General features: G+C 51.4%; 5 protein-coding genes across 5 annotated transcripts; 3 read left to right on the top strand and 2 right to left on the bottom strand.

Moving 5' to 3' along the window:
- Nucleotides 1-25: 25 nt before the first annotated feature.
- Nucleotides 26-3,422, bottom strand: JCM6883_002446 (uncharacterized protein; the record flags this gene model as incomplete). Its single annotated transcript, XM_076634104.1, has 3 exons — nt 26-1,716; nt 1,787-2,788; nt 2,852-3,422. 3 exons carry the CDS (start codon nt 3,420-3,422, stop codon nt 26-28), a joined length of 3,264 nt encoding a protein of 1,087 aa, XP_076485944.1.
- Nucleotides 3,423-3,658: 236 nt separating this feature from the next.
- OGG1 (8-oxoguanine glycosylase OGG1) lies at nt 3,659-5,196 on the top strand (the record flags this gene model as incomplete). The annotated part of the gene is made up of 4 exons (XM_076634103.1): nt 3,659-3,863; nt 3,927-4,182; nt 4,244-4,754; nt 4,822-5,196. 4 exons carry the CDS (start codon nt 3,659-3,661, stop codon nt 5,194-5,196), a joined length of 1,347 nt encoding a protein of 448 aa, XP_076485943.1.
- A 631-nt stretch (nt 5,197-5,827) lies between these two features.
- JCM6883_002444 (uncharacterized protein) lies at nt 5,828-9,568 on the bottom strand (the record flags this gene model as incomplete). Its single annotated transcript, XM_076634102.1, has 8 exons — nt 5,828-7,610; nt 7,680-8,194; nt 8,265-8,377; nt 8,446-8,620; nt 8,685-8,709; nt 8,786-9,024; nt 9,086-9,150; nt 9,220-9,568. The coding sequence occupies 8 exons, from the start codon at nt 9,566-9,568 to the stop codon at nt 5,828-5,830; spliced, it is 3,264 nt and encodes a 1,087-aa protein (XP_076485942.1).
- Nucleotides 9,569-9,709: 141 nt separating this feature from the next.
- On the top strand, nt 9,710-10,853 carry JCM6883_002443 (uncharacterized protein; the record flags this gene model as incomplete). Its single annotated transcript, XM_076634101.1, has 2 exons — nt 9,710-10,429; nt 10,506-10,853. The coding sequence occupies 2 exons, from the start codon at nt 9,710-9,712 to the stop codon at nt 10,851-10,853; spliced, it is 1,068 nt and encodes a 355-aa protein (XP_076485941.1).
- Nucleotides 10,854-11,095: 242 nt separating this feature from the next.
- On the top strand, nt 11,096-14,429 carry JCM6883_002442 (fanconi-associated nuclease 1; the record flags this gene model as incomplete). The annotated part of the gene is made up of 11 exons (XM_076634100.1): nt 11,096-11,357; nt 11,422-11,900; nt 11,973-12,162; nt 12,220-12,740; nt 12,805-13,054; nt 13,119-13,332; nt 13,424-13,457; nt 13,516-13,621; nt 13,698-13,858; nt 13,933-14,018; nt 14,096-14,429. 11 exons carry the CDS (start codon nt 11,096-11,098, stop codon nt 14,427-14,429), a joined length of 2,637 nt encoding a protein of 878 aa, XP_076485940.1.
- Between the last annotated feature and the right edge of the window lie 397 nt (nt 14,430-14,826).

The raw sequence follows: 14,826 nt of genomic DNA, 5'->3' as shown, positions 1-14,826 counted from the left end.
GGGGGAGAGAGAGGTCGAGTAGAGACTACGGTGGAGAGTCAGAAGAAGCTGAAGAGGGAGACTGTGTCGACAGAGTGGATTCAATCGCGCTTGCGGTTTCCTCCTCCTCGATCGCGACATTCGTTGTCGAATCCTCGCTTCGATCTCCGACTTTAATCTCAACTCCCTCCATCTCGGCGAGCGCCAACATGCCCGTTCGACCTCCCGAGGTAAATCGCCCGGCCCATCTCGATCCCCCTTCCGCTCCTCCTCCGCCTCCTGCGAACCGATTCGGTTGGAGAACCTCTCTGTGTGCTTCGGCTCTCCTCCCTTCGACGATCGCACCTTCCTCCGTCACGATCGGTGATCCATACATTCTGACTGAACCCCATAACGGAGGCAAAATCTCTACCGTTTCATATTGACCAGTCGCGAGTGGGGCGTCGGAGAGAACGTATTCTTTCGCTTTCGCCGCCATAGTCGAATAAGTCGAGGGGTGGTCAGGGAACGCGGGAGTGTCGGATCCGGAATCCCACATTTTCTCCCTTCCGAGAAGAGCGAGCGCAGTTTCGTAGAACCACTCGTTGCGTTTGAGGTAGTGAACTGCGACGGTTCCTCCGTGAGCTAGTCCGAGCATGCGTTGTTGACGGAGTGCGAGAGTAGAAGGGTCGTAGCGGAGTGAAGGAGCCGGGACGAAGCGTTCCTCGGTGTAAGGAACGGTATAGGCGTGATGACCGAATCGAATTTGACCAGTGGGTTCATTGATAGGAGCGTCCACTCTCGTCGTCGGGGAGGATTCGTCGGGGGAGAGCGACGATGAGAGAGATGAGGATGAGGAAGAAGGAGAAGAAGAACCGGGAGTAAAGGAGGAAGAGTTGCCGTCGTTGATCGAGGTCGTCTTCGGAGCGGATCTGTCGACAAAGTTCGTCGAATGATGGATGCCTTCGTCTTCAAAGGGACCTCTCGCGAGGTTGAAGATTTCGTATTCGCCTTCTCCCAAGGGTGCCCGAGTTGGTCCTTCTTGGATTCCTCCTTGAGGTGATCTCTTCCTCAATTGTACCGCCTCGACTCCGTCAGGATCTCGGAAGAGATCTTTCCCGAACCGAGTCGTCCTCGCCGAAGGAAGGGAATCGTTGATATCGGGAACTCCAGGTCGAACTCCCGTCTTGGTCGAATCTGGATACTCGTTCCATCCATCTCCTGCACCTCCTCCTCCCCCCATCCGTTTGTCACCTTTCCCAAAGACGACAGTTTCGTACTTGACGGCTTGAGGTCCTCTCCCGTTGTCACTTCTCCATCCTTGACCATTCCATCTCCCTCCTCCCTCGACGAGAGCCTCGACTTGTTCCTCGATACTGAGCCTTTGTGCCGGTACTTGATAAGGTTTCTTCCACGTTTGAACCGTCGAATAACTCTGCCACAATTCTCCTCCTCTCCTCAGCCTCTCTTGCTCCGAGATTCCTCTCCTTCCTTCGAGTCTCACTTGTTCGACGTGATCGGGGAACGTGAATCCTCGAGCGTAAGTCGTTCCAGCTTTTGGATGATCGTAGATGTAACAACGTTCGGTGATCCAATGAATCGAAGAAGCGTTCGGGTGATTTCGCATCCACGCCGCGACTCTTTGATCTTCTTTGCCGATCGTCCAGGAAGCGGGGCGAGGGTAAGTCGAGAGGTAGTTGACGAGGTCAGAAGATAGAGCGTAGACTTCTCCGCCCATGAAGCGATTCCGAATCAAGTCTAGAAATCGACAGTCATCAGCTCGATTGAAACCGAAGGGAAGATAGAGCGGTCCGTGAGAGAAACGTACATCCCCAGTAGGTGTTTTCCCTCGGAGTCAACCTCAAATGCCTTTCCAGTTCACTCAACACGATGAACGCATCATCATCCGCCTTCACCACGTAATCCACCTTCTTGAACCCAACTCCAACTTCCTTCTTTCCCTCCTCATTCTCCCCTCCCGCATGGTAATAAACCGGGACCGTCGCGTTCTCGTTCGCCCATTTGAAAAACGCAAAAGTCTTTCCTTTGTTCATATTCTCCGCGACGTCCAACACGACGATATCGTTAAACATTTCCATCTCCAACGCTATCCGTTTACTCCATTTCTCGCGTGGTCGTCCTAGAACGAATTTCACTTGAACGTTTTGACCCGGTCGACCCGTGAGTGGATCGATCGGTTTCGAGTGCTTCGCGTACGAGAGTCGAATCGCATTACGACGATCTACGGCGGCGTCGACCGAGAAGACTCCGACGAAGACGTTGACGGGTTTCAGCGAGTCGGCAAGCGCGTGAGGGAAAGGTCGCTGTTCTTGACAGAATTGACGCCATGGGAGGGGTTCGCGATCCGACGAGAGGACGTTCATTAGGAATGTCGTGAGAGTCGCGGCGAAACAGAGGAAGAGGAGGATGGAGAAGAGAATCGTGACGGGTTGAGTTGGGACGTAAGGTTGTCGCAAAACGAGACGCACGAGTCGGACGAGACGAGAAGTCGGAGATGAAGAGTAGGAGAGAGAAGAGGACGAAGAGGAAGCGGAGAGGGTTTCTCGATGAGATTTCGAGCGAGTTCGGTAGTGATGGTTGTGAGTTGAGGGTGTACCGAGAAGGGGAGCGTTTGAGCCGAAAGAAGAAGACGAGAGAGTGGTCTTCCGTCTAGAGGAATCGACTCGTCGAGCAGAGGAAGCTGTCTGCCACCAGCTCGGTTTCCGGGACGAGTGTTGTCGGCCGATGATCGGAGAAGTGTCGGGAGTGAAAGCGCCGGAAAGTTTATCGAGTAACGCAGAACTTTGATGAACATGATGATCGACTTCGTCTGGATCAACCGTGGAGAAAGTCAGCTCTCTCGAACGTGGACAGGCGAGAGAGAGTAACAAACATTCTGTATCGTAGGCATCTTTCTCTTCCACTTCTGCTGGGGTTGTTGGTGTCGAGAAGCCGCTCCGACTGCGTGCTACACCTCCCAACCTCGCCCCAGTCGTTCCTGCCCTGTAACTGAGATATCCATCGAACCCGTCTCCTCCCAATCCGGAAACCGGAGATGCCGCTCGACTCGAAACTCTGCTCGAATCACTCCACGGGTGTTGCGAGTACAAGTGATCTACTGCGAGGTGATTCATACTGCCTACGGGGTGTCCCGCGATTCCATCATGAGACGAAGTAGTTGAATTCGTCAGAGGGTTTTCACCACTGTTTCGTCCTCGTCCTCCTCCAACTTGGGACCGACTATCGGCAGACGAGTCGTACGCATCTGAATAGGTGACTGAAGAGCGTAGATCCTCGGAAGAAGGACGGGAGAGGTCGTCGTCTTCGTCTTCTCCTTGATCAACGAGGACCGAGTGATGGTGTCCCGATCTCGGGGAAGACGCGCGGGAGGAAGAGGTGGAGGACGCGTATTCAGTCGTACTAGTAGAGGAGTTGGCGAGACTGTTTGCGAGGTGGTGATGCATTCTGACTAGTGGCTGCTGCGTGATTGCACGAGGGAGGGAGGGAGAAAGAGAGAGTGGGCGGATGAGTGTGGACGAGGGTAGGTAGTCTGGGCGATGGGACTAAGCCCTGAGGTTTAATTCGGTTCTTGTACAGGTGCTGTCGAGTTGGCGTGATGGGGTGAAGGAGGAGACTCCGCAGATGGATTTCGAAATTTCGAGGCTGCAAACACCGCTTTTTCTTACCGTCTTCGCCTATTATGTCCTGCCTGAGTACACCACTGAGGTTCTTACCAGTCTTGCCTCGAGAAGTACAACTTTCGACAGTCCTCAAATCAGGCCAAAGTTTCCGGTGGCAGCGTTCCCCGATTCACGCAACTCGTTCACCTACGACTGCAGCAGAAGAAGACGGAGAGGAATGGTCATTTGGCTGGGGCGACAGAACGGTAGTCCTACGGCAGGATGGTGAGCAAAGTCTTCTATTTCTTTGCACCGCCCGCTCAACTCCATTCGAAAGCTGTCTGATAGATCAAGGGATTCATTATCGATCACTCTATCCGTTTAAACCACCACATACCGCCTACTTGGCAGATTTGGCAAGCGATACGACCCGACTTCAGCTCGTCGACTATTTCCAACTTTCGACTCCTCTCGCTCCTCTCTACGAGCAATGGAGTACGGCAGATCCGAAATTCGCGAGAAAGATACAAGTTGACGACGAGACAGATGGCAAGCTGAGAGGGATTCGGGTATTGAAGCAGGATGAGTGGGAAACACTCGTTTCGTAAGTTTTCATTTTCTCTCGCTCGCCCTAAACGTGCTCTGACCACTCTCGAATCGTAAAGGTTTATTTGCTCAGCAAACAACAATATCGCACGGATAACGCTCATGTGTAATCGTTTGTGCGCTCAACTGGGAGATCCCCTTCCCCATCCTTCGCATTTCTCTCCTGAAACCGTCTACTCCTCCCCTTTCGAACTCGACCTCGTCTCGACATCACCGCCGCCGCCAAACGATCTATCTCTGTACTCTTTTCCTCCACCGTCAGCCCTCACGGACATCCCGAAAACCGAGTCTCTTCTTCGACAACTCGGATTCGGATACCGCGCAAACTTCATTCCAACCTCTGCTCTTCACCTCGTCGAGACCGCAAAGTCTCTCAACAAGACACCGATAGAATATTTGAAGACGCTACGAAGAGACCGATACAAGGAGGAGGAAGCAGGGGAGCGACTGAAAGAAGTGAGGGAGAAATTACTCGAGTTCAAGGGAGTTGGAAGGAAAGTAGCAGATTGTGTAATGCTGTTCGGATTGGGTTGGAGTCAGGTCGTACCGGTCGACACACACGTCTTCCAGGTACGCTCCTACGATGTATCTCCCTTGACTCGAATGACGCTAACTCAAGCTGCTTCCCCATTTCCAGATCGCGATAAGGGATTACGGTTTCCCCGCTTCAAAGACGACATCTCTCACACCATTACTTCAAGACAAAGTCTCGGAACATTTAGCGAAGAAATGGAAACCACACGGAGGATGGTGTCAACAAGTTTTATTCTTTGCCGATCTCAAACCTGCTTCAAATGCGGGAACTCCATCACCGACGAAGAGGAAGGAAGTCACGTATACGAAGATCGAGATCAAGGAGGAACAGGAAGAGGAAGAAGGGGAAGGAGAACGAAAGAAAAGCTTTGAGGAGGAGGTTCGAGAGATTATGGAGAATCCGGGTAGGAAACGACGGAGAGTCACGTTGTTGAAGGCAGAGAAGATTGAAGTGAAAGAGGAAGGGGAAGAAGATTAAGTCGTTGTAGAGGAGGATGTGTTGTAAGCGTCTTGCTGTGCAAAGCGATCAATTAGAGGAGAGAACGAGTTCTACCTCCTTCGTTTCTCCCGGATTCAGTACGGGCGCAAACGCTTTTGAATGATGATTCAACAGTGGAGATGCGAGAGATAATACGCAAGAATTCCCGTGCGGAGGAATCCGCCGCGAAGGAGGGAGAACGTTTGAGAACATTGATCCGAGTCGGTCTGCCAGCTTGTACTCCGCTCTACCGCTACAACACGCCGCTGCTTGCTAGCATGTGAATTCTCAGAACTCTGTTCCTGGTCCGTTCGAGCGCTCGTTCTCTCTCGATCTGCGCGATGACTCGCTCGTTTGCTTTTTGATGGTTCTCGTATCTCTGGGGAGCGGGAGAGCTGTAACGTGGATTGTAGACAAAAGAAGATTAGAGTAATATCGACAACAGGGTAAAACTACGAAGATTGAGGAGAAGGAAAAACAGCAAGAATTCGGTGATTGGATCCGTGCGAGAGCATCAAAAGTTGGGTTTCGCAGGTAGCGACGAAGACGGTGGCTAAAAGCGACTGAGAATACAGCGGTGAGCCCAGAAGAAAGAGACGAGGGAGAAAGGGATGACTCACGAAGCGTTGCGTTACGGACGACCCTGCCGAGTCTCTGCGTCGCGGAGAACGAGAACGCTCTCGCTCTCTGTAGCGATCGTGACCCCAGCGTTGAGATGGATCGCGCTCCGGAGACCGTGATCGTCTTCGCTGTTTGGGCAGGAGCCAATGTCGTCAATCGAAGGGAAAAGCGCTGAGTAGGAGATGTTAAAGTCGGTACTTACAGAACGATGATTCCGGTCCTCTCGATCAATCCCTCTCCAGGTTGAGTTTCTACTTCTGTCATCAAATTCTGCCGGTCCAATCACAGAGCGATGGTCTGTATCGCGTCGACGATGAAGTTTCTCCCAAACTTGTCGATCTCGTTCAGATTCCTCAGCCGGCGTAGCATTCCTCTTCTGGGTCAGACGTGCGAGGACTTCCAGATCTTTCCTCGATTCGCTATCGTCCATGACCTGCTCCGTTGGCGAGCCCGCCGAAAGAACGATGTCGTCTTCTCCTCTGCCGCCATACGCTTCGAATTCGTCCTCCTCCTCCCTGAGTTGTTCAGGTCTGACTGGTCTCCCTCGTGAATCATACTGTTGGGGTTGAGAGTTGATACGTTTGCGTTGAGCCGGAGGTTTGGGCGGAGGTCGAGTTTGTTGCTGTTGCTGCGAGTTCGACAGGGAAGAAGTCGCGCCTTTGCGAAACGACCGAGGCGGATCGGGAGGGGCAGCTGGTTGGGCCGTCACTCCGAGGAGAGCCTCGGCGAGTCGCGCCTTGACGCCCTGAAATTGTCTTTGAGGTAGTACAGGTTCTGCGACGTTCGCTGTTGATGGCGGGTTCGGGTTCGACTTGCGCGAGTTGTCGTTCTTGTTCTTAGTCGATGAATTCTCTTTCGACGTATGGGAGGGGGTCGAGCTAGACTGGGCAGAAGGACCACCGGAGTCACGGCGCGCTTGAGGACGAGAGCTGGAGGCGGCGGTCGCGGTCGGAGGTCGATTGCGAGCGGGAGAAGGGGGAGGTTGTCTCGAGGGCGATTTCCTCGTCGATCGGGGAGGAGATTTCGCCGTTTGCGATTCAAGGGTGGCTCGTTGAGGAGGAGTGGCTCTCGTCGGATTGGCGGCAGGCGCGTGCGATTCGGCCTCCACAGACTGAATGCTCGAGCTCGGTTCGATATTGCTCGGTGCGACTACCGATTCCCAAGGTTCGTTCGTGATTCGGGCAATCTCCTCCTTCTCCGCTCTAACAAGAGCCTCCTTCTGTTCTTGCCTCTCTTTCTCCCGAGCCTCGAGTTGACGCCTTTCCTCCTGATCCCGTTCAGCGATTTCTCTCTCCTTTGCTAACCGACGTTTTTTCACTTCTTGAAGCCGTCTTTCTCTTACCTTCTCCGCCTCGATCCGTCTTCGCTCTAGCTCTGCCTCTTCTCGGAGTCTTCTGGCCTCCTCCTCCATACGAAGACGCTCTTGTTCTCGTTCTCGTTCGATTCGTTCGCGTTCCAATTGTGCGGCCTTCGCGGCTTCCTCGACTCGTTTCTTCTCGGCTTCCTCGACTCGTTTCCTCTCCGCCAACCTTTCTGCTGCCTCTGTGTCGTCCTTCGATACCTTCTTCCGTTTATTCGGCGTTGAACTTGAGCTCGAGTCGGCGTTGTCGGGCTGAGGAATATCTGCACCATTCCCTCCGAAAGGTCGTTTCTTCGTAGCTCCGTTCGGCTCTGATGACCCAGAAGCAGTCGGATCGGTTATCGTCGTCGTCGAAGGTTTTCGAATCCCGTTCTGCACTCTCGAGCCATCGTCGTTATAGATGTACTTGAGCTGAGTATCGCAGTCGTAATCGCTTAGACGGGAAGAAGAAAGAACGTCAGCACCCTAGACCAGTATAGTAACTCGATATGGTGAGACTTACTCCAGGAAGCTCTTCATACAATTCCAAACCGCCGGATTATCCTTGATCTCCGCCGGGAATTTTGCCGAAACCAACTGTCTCAACTGTTCAATAATCTCCAACAAATCTCCATCTCTTCGATCCTCGAATTTCTGAATGATCAAAGGGATGAACTGCATTTCGACCGGAGCGAGATGTCGACTTGGTTTTTTCCCGTTCTGAGGAATCCTCCAAACTCGATGAGGGAATCGCATTCGACTTCGTGGATCTCCTGGAGTATGAACTGCAGGAGAGGACCATTTGTAAACGGTCTCGTCTTCAGGTAGTTGAGGTACGAGAGAGAGTCGTTTCAGGCGTTCGAGGATTCGGATAATCATTTCGCGTGAAGCGGGAGGAGGTAAGGGATCTTCGGCGAGTTCTTTGCGACGATGGTTAGGAGTTCGATGTTTCGCTTTCGCGTGACCGAGGACGAGCGAAGAGGCGAGGAAGAAAAAGACTGAGAGACCTTTATTTCGGTGACCGAGTTCCGTGATTCGCTGTTTGAATGCGAAGTGTGACTCAGTATGGCAAGAAAGGACAGAGACGCTGTTATCGAATAAGACTAACCGGAGAGAAAGCTTCGGGATTGCGACATTGTTCTTCGATAGCTTGAGGAGCATACGTCTGTACGAGTTGATCGATCCAAAGTTTGTAATCTGATCTAACAGCGTGCTCTTGTTCTGCAAGGAAGTCGAAACGATGAGCTAATCGGTCCTCTCGACGGAGTTGGACAGAGGGAGAATCGTACCGTTTGCAGTCAATACGACCCCGAGCTGAACTCGTCGAAAGATTTGACATTCTTGCGGGTAGCTTAGTTCACGATAGAATCCGAATCGTAGCTTCCTGTTGTCGAAGATCGCCTTTGTTGCTGCTGGGAGTTGGTGGTAGGTGTACTTTTCGCGTCTCTGTCCCGTATCCGGTTTCTACGACGAGAGAGAGAAACGAGTGAGATGACCGTCAATAGCGAACGAGCTCAGGGGAACTCACAACACTGATCTCTCCGTCCATGAATCTACCCGAAAGTATATGGATCAGTTCCGGAAATTGGAAGAACGAGCGAGGAATGCAAGATAAGAAAAGAGGCGCACCGTTTGATCGAAGTGCAGCGTTGTTTCCCATCTGCGCAATTCCAAACAAACCTCCTGATATCTTCTCCAACCTGTTTCCCTTTCCCTCCTAGTTTGTATCGATCTGGATCACCCTTCGACGAAGATGTTCCGTTCTCCTCTTGTGCGTCTTCTGGGCTGTAAACGTTGAATAGTAATTCGGGAATATGGACGTTGCGAAAGATGGAATCTATGAGATCTTCAGCTCTGGGTTTCGTCCACTAAAGCGCTCGAAGCGGTCAGTTACTGGCAAACTTTTGAAAAAGGAGAATGGATTCTTACGACTGATTCTCGTTGATAAGCAGGGTTCAAGTTGATCGTTCCGTCTTTAAGCAGACTGTAGAGTTCTACCTCCATCCACAAGAAGCGAATCAGTCACGGTGAAGCGAAGGAAAGGAGAGAAGGAGTTTCCTCACCTCGAATCGTAATTTCACCAAATTCTTCCCCTGGCAAGACTTGCTCTTGAGTAAGTAATCCTGGAACTTCGTTTCCATACCGACTGAGAGTCGCAGCTGTCGTGTAAAACTCTTCCTCCTCCTCGTCCTCGTCTTCGAATTCCGAATCTTGCGAATCTAATTCATCTTCCTCACTCGCCTCGCCGAATAACCCTGTACCGATTTGTAACCCGCTGTTCTCTAGTTGCTCGAGGTTGTGACTTTGCGCGCTCAGGAATTGGTCGTCATCTGCGTAAGTCGCTCTTCGGAAGGCTGGTGAAGGAGATCTCGAAGAAGCTGGAGTACCTCTACCCTCCACGTCTTCTTGCATCCGACTCTTGTTGGTGCTGCTGAACAAGGCGAGTCGCGGAGAACGAGTGGAGAGCGGAGACAAGAGCGAGAATTCTCTCCAGAAGTTGGTTCCGGCCGCTCCCTTCGCCTCCTCCAGTAGCCAGCTACGAGTGCAGGAGCGATGGCTCTCTCAGAGTTTCGTACACCGATCCCTATCTCTCGATCAATCCCTCTCGTGCTCGCCCCATCTAGCCGACCCAGTTCTCCTTCAACATTCGATCAATCCGTCTCTCTACTTTCCGCTAGACTCGTTGAACTGGATCAAGCTCGTAGGAAGTCAGGACTCGATCACTTGGCGAGTTGGAATGCGGGATTAGCGAGACTCGAGAGCACTGTTGTCAAAGGGAAACTCCTCGAGTCTCCCTGGACATCACTGCCCTCAGAAGGTCAATTGAATGATGAGGAACTGAACAGAGGGATCCCGATCAATATGGAACAATGGCAAGAATGGGAGGATGAGAAGAAATTGATGAATTCGAAACGAGCGATCCTTCCTCAAGCACCTCAATCGAAACGGAGGAAGCACAAGGAACAGCAGCACGACAACGAGCTCGTTAGTCTAACTAGAGCTTTCGTGACTTCGAAACCTCAAGTGACGGCCTCGAAATCGTCGAATTCGAAACCTCGTTCTTCCATCTCGACTCCTCGACTCACTCCCGATTCGAAGAAATCGGCGTCGTTCCCTTCCCTCGAAACGATCAATTCAGCCGGGAGATCACCCTCACCACTTGGAGCGTTACCGGGTCACAGCGGAGGTAGAAAGAGACGGGACAGTTGGAAATCAGGTGGAAACGAAGGAGGAGCAGAGGAAGAAATACTCTTCGATTCCGGGCCAACTCAAGTCAGTTTCTTTGTATTCCTCTCCCCGGTTTGAGATGTCTTACTCAACAACTTGTCTCTGTTCCGTTTCTCTCTAGGCGGTATTACCTACTTCAAGCGCGAACCGATTCTCCTCCCAACCCCGAATTTCCCCTTCTTCGATTGCGAAACGACATCAACCCCAACTATTCCTTTCCTCTCCACCATCGCTCTCTTCTCATCGTCCTTCAGCAGCCGGAGAAGGTTCAAACCCCTACACCTCAACCCCTTATCTCGACCGTCGTGGCGATGCTTCGCCTGATTCTCTCCCCGTCCCAGCTCTTCACAGGTTGACTTCGATGAGTAGGCTGGGAGGATCTTCGAATAGCTTGAAAGGAGCGGTGGAGGAGGAGGAGGAACAGGAGATTGAGGAATTCTTGGAGGGAGAACGAGATAGTTTGGAATAATCGTTTTGGTGAAATTATTTTGGAATCTTGTTGTAGTTTGGGTTTGGTGAATGCTTTGATACCGTGGATATGTATTTCCTTTCTTTACTCGGTGCTCAAAAGAGTCAGAAAATGAGAGACACGAGAGCGAAATTGTTCGAATTCGAAGTTCGTCGCGCCTCGCTTTACACCGACCATTAGCCAGAACCGACGCGTCCGCTCCTCAATCCACGAGCCAGAGGACCACAATCTTCCTTCTCAGGATGACCGCTCGAGTCGGTACTCCTCCGGTCTCGATCTTCGAAAAGACGACTGATTCAACCTGTCCAAGATCGCCTTCGACTCCCTCGACTCCTACCTCTGACGACAACGGTACGAGAGAAGTTTCGACTGCGCCACCAGCACAACGGGTCAGCTTCTACGTGCAGGCGGCGGATGATATGTTGGAAGCCGTTTTTAGGCATGAAGCGTTCTTGTTCTCTCCGAAGGAACAACACGCGTTGAGGCGATTCCAGTTACTTGATTGTGAGTCTAATTCAAACACTGATAGCGGAGAAGCGCGCAAAGCTGATAGACTTGTGAGAGATAGATCAATCTCGTTACCTTTTCATGAGATTGTTCCTCAGGAAACACGGCTGGATTCGATTAGACGGGATTGGCTACGAGAACGACGTCAAGGATCTCGAGAGTGCCTGTCGGGATTTGTGGCAGAAGATCGAATTCACTCCTTCGCCGCCGGCCGTCGAAGAAACGAAATCCGAACTCAAACTCGAACCGTTTAGCAGAAGCAGTAGCAGTAAGGTCGAAGATCCGAACGTGATCGATTTGACAATGTCGGACGACGAAGAAGAGGATTTACGAACTCGAGGGACAAGACCGACGGAGAAGAAGAAGAAATTGGGAGATTGCGAAGAAGACGATTCGAATATGGATTTGACTCGACTCGCCGAAGACAAAGAAGTACTAGCGGTGGAAGATCCAGAGATCGCTCTGAGTCTGTTGACGATGGAAGAGCTAGTTGCGTTGGGAAAGAGGATGAAAGTTAGTTTACCCGCTGGGAAAACTACCGTGAGCTCACTTTTCCTTCGTCTCATTTCGTTTCGTTATGCTAGCTTACCGTTGACGCTGAATTCGTTACAGAGAGGAGAATGGACAAAAGCTTTGTTACGTACTTCGAATCAATCGACTCTGTCCTTCTTCCCGTCTCAAACCTCGACCTCGAATGCGAAAGGGAAAGGGAAACAAGTCGGATTCGGAGTTGGGTACGATACGAAAGGAAACAAACTTAAACAATCTTCAGTAGTCGCTCGTCAGGCTTTGAAGAGCATCGGTAAGAGTCCATTGTTTCTCTGTGTGGACAGAAATAAACTGAATTTGGTCTTCGCAGGTCCGGTTATTCGACTTTCTCCCACCTACGTCAGCCTCTTTAATCGACTCTCTCTCGTCTATCATCGCACATCGTACACGGCAACCTCTTCTCAACCGAACAAGACGAGCTCCCTCACGGCTTCGCTCCTAGCTCGATTCGGAAAACGTCGATATCCCGACTACATCGTTTCTCGTTCCTTCTCGATCTTTCCGTCTCGGAAAACGTTGAAACAGTTTGAAGCGGCGATGGAGATTGAGAAGAAGGTGGAAGAGTCGCTCGAGGGGATTTGGGGACCGGGAGTAGCGAAACGAGGAGAGAAGGAAAGTGTCGATGAGAAACGGGCGAGGTTCCTCGAGGGGGCAAAGATCTGGGAAGAGGTCGAAGACGAATGGAAAGAGTTGTGTGTCGAAGCCGAGACGGAAATGAAAGCGGAGGATGATGGGGACGAGAGGAGGCGATTGTATTATCGAAGGAGGTTTCATCCAGGTTGGCCACTCAGTCGTGCGGCGTATAAAGCTGCGGCTTGTTATGCTAAACTCGTGAGTCCTCCTCCCCATGTCGTCTCCACCGTGTGCGGCCCTGACTTGGAAGAATTGCACGCAGGGTGATCACGAACGAGAAGTCGAAATCCTTCGTTTTTTACTCGCTCAAACTTCATTCAGACGAGGTAAACGAGGAGATTGGTATGATCGACTCGCTCTCGTTCTCATGAAGTACCCGCTGGGAGAAGAACTCGTTTTGATCAAGGACAAGGAATCGAAACCGAAGAAAAAGGAGAGGTTATTGCGTGAGAGGAGGGAGGAAGCATTGAGGGTTTGCGAGACTGGACTTGAAGATCCCTTCACTCATCTGAGTACGCTCATTCTGCCTCTCTCTTCTAGACGCGTCGAGTTCACTGTTCTTCTCTTTTAACGCAGTTTACAAATCCTCGCTACAACGACGTATTGCACGAATCGAATCAGCTCTCGACGTACCGAAAGACGAAAGACGTAGCTTTCAAGTTCTCCTCACGAAATCGAAACAACGCACGATGGAGGGAGAACGGCTGGATGATCCGACGATCGGAAAGAAGAGTTTATGGAGGGCGACTGACGGAGACGAGGTCAGCGTGGAGGAATTGGTTCTCGAACAGTATGTGAAAGAAGGTTGGAAAGGGTAAAGCTACGTCTCGTTCTGCGCTGAGAGATTCGTTTGACTGATCGGTAGACTTGGATGTTTTCAGGTTTCATTCAGAGAATGGTGTTTTGACTTCGATCGTAAGTTCCTGAGACCTCTCGAGCGTTCTCTTGATTGCTAATGGCTTGCCTTGCATAGTTTGCGCTCGTGTTTTGGGACATCATCTTCGCGCCCGTTGATGGAGTTTTCGAAACGGCTTTCCAATCTGCCCCGCTCGACCTTGCCACTGACGCTTTCGCCATCGGTGAGTCCCTTTGTTACAATCCTGGTCATCGTTCGTCGCTTACCTTTCGCTCGATCTCGTCACGCTGAACTCGTAGTTCGTCGACCAGCTGTCGATGCTCGTCTCGCCGCCGTAGCAAGAGGTGAGGCGGCGACCTTTCTCAAAGCGACAGATGATCGTGAACGACCCCTCAACACGTGGGCGGTTGGAATCAATTGGGAACGATTCAGTCAAGAAGATTTAACGGAAATTGTCGACGTGAGTTTATTGTCCCTCTCGTTGACTTGATCTCGCGCAGTACTGATCTTTGTTGTCCATCATGGCTGCTGTAGTGCATCGGAGGTCCTGCACTCGCGTCGATCTTGACCGTCTTCGTCGAAGAATACGGTCATCGTACTGGTGGAATTCCCGATCTTTGGTACGAAACAACCTCTCGCTGTCTCTGCTTGGGATTCTCAGAGTTGAATACTGATGACTTTGCCTCGCTCAATATAGTCTCTGGAACCCCTCGACCAGTTCCGTCTTGTTCTCCGAGGTGAAAGGACCCGGTGACAAGCTCTCCGAAACTCAGAAAGTCTGGATCGAAGTGCTCTTGTCTTCGGGAGTCGGGGTCGAAGTGTGTCGAGTAGTCGAGAGTCGGAAACTGGATGATCAGGCTGAAAGTGACGGAGACGAAGGAGAAGAGAGTGAAGAATCGGGCGGTTCTGGGAAAGTGAAGAAAGGAAAGGGGAAACGGAAGAGGGCAGCTCCGAGGAGTAGGAGTAGGAGCACGAGTACGGCTGTCAAACGAGCCAAAACGGAAGAAATCGAGTTGTCGGATTCCGATTAGAACACTGTACCTACTGCTTTTTTCTTTCTTTGTTGATGTATTGAATACCTAGCACTATCTTTTCCTTCTCTCTATGTGTGGGTGAGATGAGCCATCGAAGCGAGCGAGGCCCAAGATCCCACGCGCTTGAAAAGCTGCAGAGAATCAGAACTCGAAAGAAACGCTGTGACAAGTTTCGAACCTTGCGTTTCGCATGCGTGCACCGACCCACGTCGAGACAACATTGCTCAGGTGTCGAATAAAGGAAGAAAGGACGAATAGCTGAAGGAAACGGCGGAGAGCGAGAGAGAAAAAGAAAGGGAGAAAAAGTAAAATCGCCGACGGAGCGAAAAGGAAAGCTGCTCAATGAGCTGTTTTTCCCCTGCCGGGAATTGAACCCGGGTCTCCTCGGTGAAAG

Source organism: Sporobolomyces salmoneus (genome assembly GCF_050403485.1).
Source record: "Sporobolomyces salmoneus JCM6883 DNA, S_salmoneus_JCM6883_v1_ctg51, whole genome shotgun sequence".
Classification (NCBI taxonomy): Eukaryota; Fungi; Basidiomycota; class Microbotryomycetes; order Sporidiobolales; family Sporidiobolaceae; genus Sporobolomyces; species Sporobolomyces salmoneus.
This window is presented reverse-complemented; position numbering and strand designations above follow the sequence as displayed.